General features: G+C 34.9%; 1 protein-coding gene across 1 annotated transcript in view; it reads left to right on the top strand.

The window, feature by feature from the left end:
- Nucleotides 1-297: 297 nt before the first annotated feature.
- Nucleotides 298-12,567, top strand: part of LOC129805175 (far upstream element-binding protein 3) — a 28,952-nt gene continuing 16,682 nt past the window's right edge. Inside the window, exons 1-6 of the mRNA XM_055852933.1 lie at nt 298-462; nt 5,278-5,344; nt 5,407-5,691; nt 5,762-6,099; nt 9,842-10,030; nt 10,096-10,635. Coding sequence (XP_055708908.1) covers nt 370-462; nt 5,278-5,344; nt 5,407-5,691; nt 5,762-6,099; nt 9,842-10,030; nt 10,096-10,635 — 1,512 coding nt within the window. The 5' untranslated portion in view covers nt 298-369. The remainder of the gene's footprint in view (nt 463-5,277; nt 5,345-5,406; nt 5,692-5,761; nt 6,100-9,841; nt 10,031-10,095; nt 10,636-12,567) is intronic.

Here is a 12,567-nt window from a genome sequence, read left to right as displayed (position 1 = left end):
AACATCTTCGTGAGAGGGCGGGATTGGCGGGAAACTTCTTACAAACAACAGCGCCACTGGCGGAATTCAAAGTTAACATGGAAAACGATATTTTCTTGAAAAATCATGTAGCCGCATTAAAAAAAATGAAAAACAAAAAAGTGAACCTAATATTTTTTCAACCTAGTTTTTCTATGATTTGCACTTATTTTGCATAAAATTCGTGCGTTTTTTAATTAAATTTGAAAATTAAACTTGCAATTTGATATTAAAATGTTGGCTGCCCTGTTTTTGCCGGTGTCTCGTTCGAAAATATTCCGCATATTGGCACTGCAGTCGTGGGAGACTTCATTATTGATGGAGTGTGTGCTTGGTAATTTTCAGTGAAAAATGAGTGATTATTCGTCGGTTGCACCGCCACAATCACAACAAAATTTCAGTCAATCATCTGCATTTGCTGCTGCGCTACAGAGAGCCAAACAAGTAAGTGAAAATTCGGGGAAATTGCATTGGAAAAGTGTGCACGAGACTCACAAGGGAGGCAACCACAAAAAAATGGTGGAGTTGGCTGTCACAGAGTGGGAAAATTTGCTTTTTTACCTTGCTTGCGATAAGAATTCCTTCATTGTGTCACTTCCTTTGTGCTGAGGACAGTTCATTGCTCACCCTGAATCGATTGCCTGTGCTTTGGTGATAAAAAAAAGTGCCAGAATTGCTGAGATCTACAAAAATAATTTATGCACATCTCTGCGCTATAGCCATCTCGCTCGTATTGGCTTGGCTTGGGCTTCCTCATTTCACAAATAAATGCTCGAGGACGTGATTTTGGGAGAAAATGTGCTTTTAGCCTCTCCAAAAGTGGAATTTTTGCAGAATATTCAGTGATTGTGGCAATTAAGCAACAAAAAACGCGATAAGCGTAGAACTGTTCATGGTGACTACGATTTTATTAGCACGTAGGATTGCAACATTTCATGAAATTTTGAGCAAGGGAAATTTACGTGAAATATTCAGTAAACGGTTTCTTTATCTACAGAAATTTCATGATAACACGTGCAATGACGCTATATCATTGTAAGATTAGGGGAGGGTGGGCAATTCACGTTTGCATGACTTTAAGTTTAAAATATTTTTTAAGATTATTAAATAAATAAATAAATTCATTCAATGAGAAAAGAACGAGGGTGCGATTAACATTTTTTCCTCATAACTTTAACACTTTTTAGGTGTAAAAATATATCAACATTTTTTAATGTTGATATATTTTAATGTTGTTTAATTTAACGCAGCCAATATAAAAATTTAAAAAAAAAAAATTTGAAAAAGTTATGAACAGCGCACAATAACTTGTTTGTAAACATGTTTTCAAAATTTTCTATGAGAGTGAGCAAGATGACGAGATCTAGATCTCACTCACTCTCATTGAAATGTCAAAAACATGTTTATAAAACAAAAGTTATTGTTCGTTGGCCATTTTGAAAAACCTTTCGTGAAGCTGCCCCATAGTTTTGCTTTATTTTTAAAAAACTTAATAAAAATTCAAAACATTTTCGAAAATCTGGAATAGTCCCCAATGTTTTGAAATAAATCTTAAAGCGATATTTTTTGAGGCTTGTTAATATACTGGGATAAACCAATAAAACGTAAAATCAATTTGTAGAACTGGCATCGTATTCTTTAATTTGATTTTTCAATTCTAAGATAACAAAATCTTTGACATAACCTCACTTTTGTATTGTTTTTCATGTCAAAGAAAAAAAATTATCCTTAAGAGACTGTTTTGTGAAAATTTTGGCCTGCTCACCCTCTGAAGCTCAATCTCTGCTAAATCCCGATTCATGTAGCTGTAGGGACATAGAAATCTTCAATGAAGCGCATTCAAACGTTTTTGTGCATATCCGGCTCCGTGGGGGAATGGTGGAATCTTTGCGGTCTTCTCACTTGCAGAGTTTTAGTCAATTTTTAGCTTAAAAAACTTATTGATTAGTGTAAATTTGGTGATATTTGGACTTTTCAAGAAAGAATTCACCAGATTTACCGTTTTCAGAATGAAATTCCCATGGAATCAAGCAAAAAAGTGGTTTTTGTGTCATAAAAGCATCTCTTAGCTCTTTCGCGTCCATAGGGTAATGTCATGACTCGGGGAAAAAAGTTTTTTTTGGGTATTTACATTAATTGAAATCTATCTGTTCGTGCACGACATCATAATAGAAGGATGTAAGATTCTTGGCTCATTTTCTCAAGACTCCAGTTAGATTTCAATTAATGTAAATAGCCAAAAAGAAACTTTTTTCCCCGGGTCATATATGACCCTATGGACGCGAAAGAGTTAGAAAACTTAAAACGTTTTATTTCTTATAAAAACGATTTAATAACGGTGCAAAATTTAAGGTAAAATTAGGGTGATCAATGATGACGTGAATTGTGTGCGAAGATGGAAACTTCATTCAACTTTCGCACAAATTGCCATTAAATTTTCATTTTCCTTTAGAGGAAAATCTGAGGATTTCCTGGGATTATCTGAGGTGGGATTATGAACCCTATATATTTTGGCATAGTTGGAGAATCGATACGGTTTGCATGGTAGTCAGAAAAAATCACTGAACTTGAACATCATTTTTGTGTGCGAAAGTTCAAAGCCTCCCCCTACATATTATTCAAAATATATTATAAATATTATTTTTTAAAATTTTTGCGAATTTTAATTTTTTTTTGCTTTATTTTTTAATGTCAAATGTGGTTATTGTAAGAATCATGAAATTGTAATAATGGAAAGGGTTTAACATTTAGCTTCTACTCAATTACGGCAACCTCAGCAAAGACAAAAACCAAATTCATTAAAGTCTCTCACTCGATTGGGGACAAAGCCAAGCTTAGCAGAACTCAGCTGAAAATATATATTTTTTTAGCTGAATTGAAATCGCGTAGCATTTGGTGCTCTCTGCGTACCCAAAAAGTGTGAACAAGTTTTTTGAAAATGTTTTTCGAATTTATGCAATCTGTAATTGTTAGTTATCATACTTATTGGCTCCGAGAGGTTTTTCCTTATTCTGGAGTGAAATGATAACTTTGACTCTCGCTAGTATCGATTCGATACTATCGAATCTCTAGTATCGTTAAATCCAAATGATGAGATGAAATAAGTGTCGGCTCTTCACGAATTATCGGCTCGTTATTATTGTGACACTTTGGGACAGGAAACATAACCTCACTCTCGCTTGTTTTAATTTTGCAATCGGAGTATTTCAGTGATTTTATTCATTTTAAGTTAAAATAGTCAACACATAAATATATTTTTATGGAAATTGGGCTATTGAGGAAGCCCCGGAAGTTCATCTTTCATTTGAAGCGAGGTTGAGAAAATTGCTGTATAAAAACAACTCTGGAGCTTCCGGAAATAAAAAAATCATCTATACATAATTTCTGCCTTACGCAGATCTTTGCACTTTGTCTTTTACATTCTCACACAATAATTGACACTCCCAGACTTGCTGCAAGTCACTCATTGAACAAATGACTCCAGAAATTTAAGGAATTATTTTTCATCTTATCAGTCGCGGTGATTTCTGGTGGCTTGTAGTGTTTTAAATTTGGCAAGGAGGAGCAAAAGATCTGAAGGAAGCACATGTATATGTGACCATTTCCTACTCTGTGAAATTAAATCTCACGAGAACGAATCCTTGAGAAACATCTCCATCAACTTCCTGAACAGTGTGTCAAACTCAATCACTGAGTATAATAATATCATCCTCTGATAAGCCTTCCCCGGAAGGTCCAAAAATATTTTGTGGTTGTGCAGAATCAACAGAACAAAAATTTTCGTATCCAATTTTCCCGAGGTTATTCCGTGCAGAACAAACAAAATTTCCCAAGTATTATACTTAATGTTAATAAAATTTAATAATTATAAAATAAATGAAGGCATTTATTTACTAAAAACATGTAAAATCTTCTCTAAATTTTATTTCGAGGGTACAATTTGACAGCTCTAGGTGTGTCGATAAATTAGTAGCGAGAATTATCGACACTAGCGCCAAAAAATGCGGGTTATCATCTCGATCGCCCATAATTGACATTCGACACTAGCGATGGGACAATTAGGGAGAGTTATCATATCACCCCTGATCTAGAAATATCAAAAAAGTCACAATATCTGCAAGGAAGCAGAAAATGGAAAATTCACGATTTTTGACCAAAAATATCTTAGCTCAGGAGTTAATTGGGATCCTGCAAAAAATATCCTAGATTTGGACATCCTTAGTTTGTAATTATCAACAAGAATCGGAATTTTATCGATTTTAAATAGTCTAAAAAAATTATTTTTTCCATGGGTACCCAGAGTTCCAAAGGAGACGAAAGAATTAATAAAAGTCGAAAGTGCAGTCCGGTCAAGATATTTTCGATTATAGGTCAGGTCAGGGAACATTAAGGGAAGAGTGTGATACACCGTTGGAAAGGTCTAGATCTCAGCTACACTAAAATTTAAAGAAAAAACATCGTCTAGTTTTCGAAATATTCGAAAATCGATTTTTCGATTAATCGATCCTTCGATGTAATCAAATGCGTTTTTTTTTTTCAAATTACGATAATTAAAACCAAAGACATGGCTATTTGAAAATTGAATTTTTGACCCCTTCTAGTTCGGGTCAGGGGGGTCGGGGGGCTTTAATTTTTGTTTAATAGAAAGGTCTTAGGCCCAGCTGTAACGTACTAAAATTTGAGATTGATCGATGCCATAGGGGCTGAGTTATTGAGAAAACAAAATTTGGGGGTATTCCAAAATGTCGGAAGCTGCGACATTCAACCTTTTCCGAAAACCGCATGTTGGTATCTCTCTCCGTTTCCTCTCTAGAAGTGTTTAGGGTAGTGTAGTACTTTTCGGACCAGATTTTTGCATTTTCAACTTTCAATACGACGAACAGACGGTATGATCGTAGTCTATGAGCGTCAAAACGTTTAACTCCGAAATTTGGACACGATCTTTTGCGGTCGAATTTCAACTCGTACCACGAAAGGTCGGATTGTAAAGAATCTCAGCTAACTAAGCGTCAAATGCCTTTGTATGTAATCGAAAAAAAACTTTAAACACTTGATTAATTTTCAACTGAAAGAAAAAATAAGCATTTTATCTGCAAATGTCTCGGCTTTATCTAATTTCTGCAATTGTGCTTGAAACAATTTCCTGAGAAAAATGATTGGTGCTTGAATAAACAAAACTTGCTGAATAGGTTTATCGGTTTTTTTTTTGTAAACATAAACACCTGAATGTGACTGCAAGGGAAATAATTTCATTTGCAGATTGCTGCGAAGATCCATCCGGGTAGTCAACAGCAGGGTCAGAAGAGGTCATTGGAAGACGGTCCAGGTAGGTTTATGTTATGAAATCCATGAAAATTAGTAGCACATCCATAACATGTAATTGTGAAGAAAACATGTATTTAGAGCCGGACAATAAAAAGTTCAGCGGCGGAGGAGACTTTGGGAATGCAGGGGGCGCAGGATTGACACCGGCAGCAATGCAGGCTGCAGCTCAGGCTGCCGCTGTAGCTGCTCGATTATCGGTCAATCCCAATGCAACAGTCAATGAGGAGATTAAGATTCCCGATAAGATGGTTGGACTGATTATTGGTCGAGGTGGGGAGCAAATTACGAGACTTCAGGCCGATTCGGGATGTAAAATACAAATGGCAGCTGATTCGGGTGGTGGTCCAGGTAAAAAATTTGCATTGATTGCAACAATTGGGATTTTTCTTTTCACTTTGGATGACTTTTTTTTTGGCAGAACGAATGTGCTCTCTAAGTGGGCCAAGAGATGCTGTTAGTCGTGCCAAGGAGATGATCCAGAAGATTGTCTCTCAGCACGGTAACGGCACCATTGAAGTGGTCAGTCATACGACACTTCCGTCCCTCGGTAGTTCTAACTCGAGCTACGGTTCGGGCGGGGATAACAGAGGGGGCGGTGGTTCAGGTGGAGGAGGATATCCAGCGTATCAGGAAATGATGATTCCCGGCTCAAAAGTGGGCTTGGTGATTGGGAAAGGCGGTGAAACCATCAAAATGCTCCAGGAGAAGACAGGAGCCAAGATGATTGTCATTCAAGATGGTCCTGGACAAGAACTTGTAAGTTTTTTTATTAGTTATGATTGCAAGAATTTTCTTCTTTCTTTTATACACTGAGAAAAGAACGGGGGTGCGATTAACTTTTTTTCCTCATAACTTTAACACTTTTTAGGTGTAAAAATATATGAACATTTTTTAATGTTAATTTTACACCTTTTTAAGGGTAAAATCAACATGAAAAAAGGGTAACTTTAACCCATAATGCACTTAAAAAGGGTAATATTTACACCGGTTTTGGATCAATACTGCAGGGTAAAATTAACATTTTCGGAATGTTATTTTAACTTTTTCGGACTTCTCTCAGTGTAGGTTAGAATAGAGTAATTTTGGGCTGGATATAATTTTACACTTAGGAAATATCCTTACAGTTTTAGATGGGTAAAACAAAAGGAAAGATCACGAAGAAATGTTCTTCTTTTCCTTGTTGAATTTTTCCCACTTTTTTGAGAAAATTTCCTATAGATTTCCGGGAGAATTCTCGAAAAAACAACCGGAAAACTGGGGAATTTTTCCAAGGGATATTTCCCATAGACTTTTCGAGAAAAATCGTAGTAAAATTCCTGGAAAATGCGGGGATTTGTTTTACGGATATATTCGGGAAAACGTTTATCTCAAAATTTCCCAAATTTTCCCGAGAAATTTGGTCCAAATGTGGGAAAAAATGGTGGATCTTTCCCAATTAAATATCCAGGAAAGGCTTCTGAATTTTACCTAACCTCCATGTAGAAGTTTCCCGAGATTTCCCTGGCAATTCCAATGGTAAATTTATTTGAATTATTTTATCCATTTGTTTTTTTCCTTTTTTATTTTTTTTTATATGCATTTATTTTTTAATTTACCTTTTTCTTATTCAAATTTTGATTTCCTACGCGAGATCCTCGGGACTTCCTTGAAAGAGGCTACTGAGTTTTCCCAGTCTATATGGAGATTATTTCATGTACTTTTTGATAAATTCTCTGATTGAAATATTATATCCATATATTCAATACTGTAGAAAAATTGCCGTGTAGATAATAGATGTGTTTTCGGAGAGGGAAACTCCGTCCGGATGCGGCAACAAAAACTCCACAAACAGTGTTGCCGCATCCGGTCGGAGTTTCCCTCTCCGAAAGCACATCATATATTCAATGTTCTATATAAACTTTTTGCAAAAAGAAAAATATCTCGACTGAAGTATATCCTTAACACTAAACCTACCAAGACCCGGTCAAATTGACCGGTTTAATATTAACACATATTTAAACGGTACAATGTCACTATCAAACTTTATGAATTTCTTAAAATATACATGTAATATATTTTTCAGTGTTTAAATTTTAATTTTTTGCTCTTCTCCGAGGCAAATTTATTGAGTATCTTACCCTACCGCGGTTTGTTGTTTGACCAGAAAACGACCAAAAACGGTCGGTAGCTTTAGTGTTAAATTAAAATTAATTTCATATTTATTTCTCGAAGAAATCCTATTGAATTTTCCTCGTCTCTATTGTGAATTTTCTACGAATTTTCCCAAATTTTTCTCTACAAAATTTTACTACATGAGAGTATTTAATGTTCTGTATGAATTTTTCCCAAAAAAAAAATATCTCGACTGAAGTATATCTTTAAAGCAAAATATCAACGCAATGCAACTTTATGAACGAGATGTCAAATCTCATAATTTTATTGACAGGATCTGTTCAGAACGAGATTTTATATGAACGAGATTTGCGATGCAACCCTGAGTGGTGAATTTTATAAAATATGAATTCCAACCTCAAAACTTCTCATAACTATTGGACACTTTCAGAGGTGCCGCAAAGTACGAGGTTGTCTGTTTATGGGTGTTTTTCGAGAGAAAAATTTAAGGAATGGTTTTCTTATTATTCATTTTACTAATTTTAATATAATATAATCAGAATATAATAATTTTTCTAAAAAAACGAAACATATATTTTTTTGAAAATACTATTTTAATTATTTTTCTCAACGCAATCTCAGGCTTTTTTTCCTCAGCTTGGTAATTCTGCTATCGGTGCAAGTTGTGGGCACATTTTTGCATCTTCTGATCGCATTTTCTAATACAGAATAATCCAAATACATCGTTGGGGACGAAAAAGACTGTACATTTCGGCACTGCATAATTATATCCTATTCCTGATACAATCTTCTGACTTCCAAAGAAATGTTTGTCCACTCCCTTACAGATTATTCCTCAAAATGAATCATCTTTGCAGGAGCATCCTCTTCACCTGTGTTATGCAAAGTTCTTATCCAATCCTTCCGGTGACCTCCGATTTTCCTGTTTTGTTCATATTTGTCTTTATGACAGAATTTCTAATGAAAGGGAGTGCAAGTTTTACTTGGAAGTCACACTCTGCAAAGACAACAAATGCTTCCTGCTAATATTAACTTTCCACTGATCTCTGAAGATCTCTCATTCTGTAAAGAAATGAACATTAATAAAAACCTAAACTTAACTTTTCATTGTGATTTATTGATCTCAAAGAAGTACTACTCACCAGTAAATGAATCTTAAACATTTTCTTTTGGTCACCGTTTCCTCAGAATGAACTTCTTAACTAAATATTTTCCACTTTTCTACTGTTTTTCCTTTCCGATTTCTGTTTTCCAAAAAGAAAAATCAGCGCGGGAATTAAATGACTAACAGATCTTTCATGGCAGTCTCGTTCAAATAAACTCACCACATAGACCTTAATCTTTCATACCCAATTCTTATAATTCAAAATTTGACATCTTATCTTATAAGATACGAAAATAAAGTTGCATCGCTCTGTAAGTTTATATTTTTTATGAAGAGAATTACATAAATTTGCTCCTTGACTCTTCTGGAATGTCACTGTTTACTTTAGATATAATTTGAAAACTTTTTAAATACAAGAAAAATACGTGAGCGTAAAATGCTTCTATTGAAAACAAATTAATCTAAATGGAGACAAGGGAAATTTTCTAATTGGAGACAAACAGTGTAAGTGAAACGGCGACCAAAGGCTTCCAAAACCTTGTTAAGTTGCTTTTAAGTGCAGGATTTATTCCTGGTCTTTTCTCCTTTCCCATCTAAAACAATAAGAAAATCTCTCCAAAAAATCATATTTCCGGAGTTTCCTATTGAAGCATTTGCAGACACTCCAGAAAAATCCTTTTTATTCACGAAATAGGTAATTATTTCATTTGAAATCTTCACATACCATTAACAATAAAGATTAGCACTTATTTTAACCAAAATTAGCCAGATATGACATAAATGTTAAACAAAACGAATAAACAACAGTCGATCGATGAAAAATTCGATGGTGAAAAGGTACACTTTTAATTTTCTGAGAAATTAACAAAATACAATTTGTGAATATGAATGAATTTCCGCTTTATTTGGAGCAAAATTAACTAAATAATGAAACTGCGGTACGGAAAATATATAAATATAGTAATTTAATACTGTATTTATCATGGAAAAAAATTATGTTTCCATTTAGAGTAGCGAAAAGTTTCCATTTAGAACAGGTTTTGAATTAGCTTAATTTACCCTTAATTTTAGTACAATTTTGGAGGATCTTTTGAGAGATTTATGAATCGGTTCAAATCGGTTAAGAACCGGTAAATGGTAAATGATACGAAAGTACTTTTGAGGTATAGCATCTAAGTCACGAGCTTAAACTTCCTGTATAAAAGACCGCAAAGGATAAAATCGTGATTTGAATTTGCCCCATATTATTCAATGTGTTCTGTTATGTTGGTCTCCGCACAGGAAAAGCCACTGAGGATATCTGGGGATCCGCAGAAAGTGGAGCATGCCAAACAATTGGTGTATGAGTTAATTCAGGACAAAGAAGCATTCCAGAACAGAGGATTTAACCATGGAGCTGGGGGCGGTGGCGGAGGCCCCGGCGGTGGCGGAGGCGGTGGAATGATGAATCCCGGAAATGAGCAAATGGAGGTAGGACAAAGAAAACACTGAAGACAAAAGAGGATCCTTGAATAATTCCTGGGGATTTTTTTCAGGTTTTTGTGCCCAAGGTGGCAGTTGGCGTGGTAATTGGCAAAGGTGGGGACATGATTAAGAAGATCCAGGGTGAAACTGGGTGCAAGTTGCAGTTCATTCAGGGTCGTGGAGATTCCCCGGGAGATCGTCGTTGCTACATTCAGGGCTCCAAGCAGCAGGTTGACGATGCCAAGAGGATGATTGATGATTTGATTGAGAATGTGATGAGGCGGGAGAATGGGGAACGTGGGATGAATCGCAATGGCGGAGGGGGAGGTGGTGGTGGTGGTAATTTCAGTGACTACGGGAAACCAATGAGGGAAGAGGTTTCTTTTGTTGTGCCAGCATCGAAATGTGGAATTATTATTGGACGTGGCGGTGACACAATCAAACAGATTAATCAACAATCTGGTGCACACTGCGAAATGGACAGAAAGGCCCAGACCAATAACAATGAGAAGACATTCATAATTCGCGGAAATCCAGATCAAATTGAACATGCCCGCAGTATTATTTCCGAAAAAATTGGCTTGGTAAGTGAATATTCAAATGAAAAATTATTTTTTTAAAGTTAATTAGAGCTGGCCAAAATATGCAAAAAAAATCTTCGAAATGCGACATAAAAATGCACGAAAAATCATAAAATATGCAAGAAAAATATGCACTTATTTAATTTATTTTTTAACCCAAATAAGAGTGTTTTGTAGAACTTTGATATAGGATCTGACTCCAGTAATCATTTCACGTATTTTATTTTTTAAAAAGAATTTTTGTGTTGCTTAATAGTAGTACTCTTTAAAAATTCACTATTTTATTGCTTAAAGCAATATTTTTGAAAAATATACAAAATGACAGAGCTGTAATAAACTGAACTCGCAGTATGGCAAGACAGCTTCAAAGGAAACTTCAAACGCCTTTATATCAGAACTTGCTTTCTAGATTAAGATTTTCGTTTAACTTCAAAATAAATTTAGTATGTTTTTATTTTGAGCCAATAATAGATAAATATAAAACCAGTCGACGGATTAAATACGATTTAAAATGAAATTAAACAATGTCTGCTAATTTTGAAGTAGTTGAATACAACATTTAATATCAACCAATTTTATTTCAGTAATTGAAATTTAAAAATATGCTCTTTTACTTTTTGTTCCTTTGTAAAATGTGACAATAGTAAAGTAATACTTAAAGCTCTCTATAAGTGCTGCCTGTGTTCCAGTACATTTGCGATTGATTTTAGACATTGTACGATTGTTTATAAAGATTCTACAGAATCAAATCGAGAAACCTTCTGGATTTATTTTAGAAACTTAACACTCAATTTTAGAAGCTTTGCAGGATTAATTATATAAACTTTTCCGGTTAATTTTAGACACAGAACCCTTAAGCTTATATTTTCACAGATCGATTTTAGAAAATGTGCACATGCACACCTTAAAGCGGTCTTCAGACTGGAGGTTTAGCCCAGTTCCCGTAGGTCTCAAAATCCTAAATAGCGTGCAATTTAATTGCTTTTTGAGAGCCTAACAGGTTATTTATCTTTAATAACCCAATACTTAGTTAAATTTTTCCAAAAAATCATGATTGATAAGAAATTAGAGCGGATAAACCATTTGGCTAAGCCTTAGGTCTGAAGCCCGTATAAGCATAAAAAAAGTTAATATTATACATCAAATCCCAACTGCCTCAGCATGAACGACTTTAGTTGTGTGTAAAATAACACGCACAGACCAATCACAAAACGGTTTAGATTGCGCTGAAAAACACGAACAGCCTAAACATAAAACGGTTCAGATTACGCTTACAATCACGTACAGCTCAATGACAAAACGGTCAATGCGCTAAAAATCACGCACAGCTCAATGATACAACGGTTAAAATTGCGCTTAAAAAAGCGCAATTTTAAACGTATTGATCATTTTATGTGCGTGATTTTAAGCGAATTTACCATTTTATCATTGAACTGTGCGTGATTTTAAGTCCATTAACCGTTTTATCATTAAAGTGCGCGTGATTTTAAGCGTATTACCCGTTTTATGATTGAGATTTGCGTGATTTTAAGCGCATTAATCGTTTTGTAATTAAACTGTGCGTGATTTTAAGCGTATTAACCTGAACCGTTTTACGTGTGTGCTGTGCGTTTTTTAAGCACAATCTGAACCGTTTAACATAATGTGCAGTACATGTTTTTAAGCACATTCTTGACCGTTTTATGATTGAGCTGTGCGTATTTTCGAGCTCAATCTGAACCGCTTTATGATTGACTTGTGCGTATTTCAAGCGTTTCCGTAAAACTGATCTTACAATTTCTTGTTTTTTTAGAATATTATATACAGAAAACGTAATTGAACATCATTTCATCCTTATACAATAACTTCAGTTAATTCCTTCTATCAGTTTTTTCAACGTCAAATCGTCAGTTGGATCAGCAATTGTCGTAACTTCCTCATCACCTCATCAACAGTTCTTGTATAGTGTGTATTTCCATGGTA

The sequence above is a fragment of the Phlebotomus papatasi genome, chromosome 3 (genome assembly GCF_024763615.1).
Source record: "Phlebotomus papatasi isolate M1 chromosome 3, Ppap_2.1, whole genome shotgun sequence".
Classification (NCBI taxonomy): Eukaryota; Metazoa; Arthropoda; class Insecta; order Diptera; family Psychodidae; genus Phlebotomus; species Phlebotomus papatasi.
The sequence above is the reverse complement of the archived record's forward strand: the minus strand, read 5'-3'. Positions and strand labels throughout refer to the sequence as shown.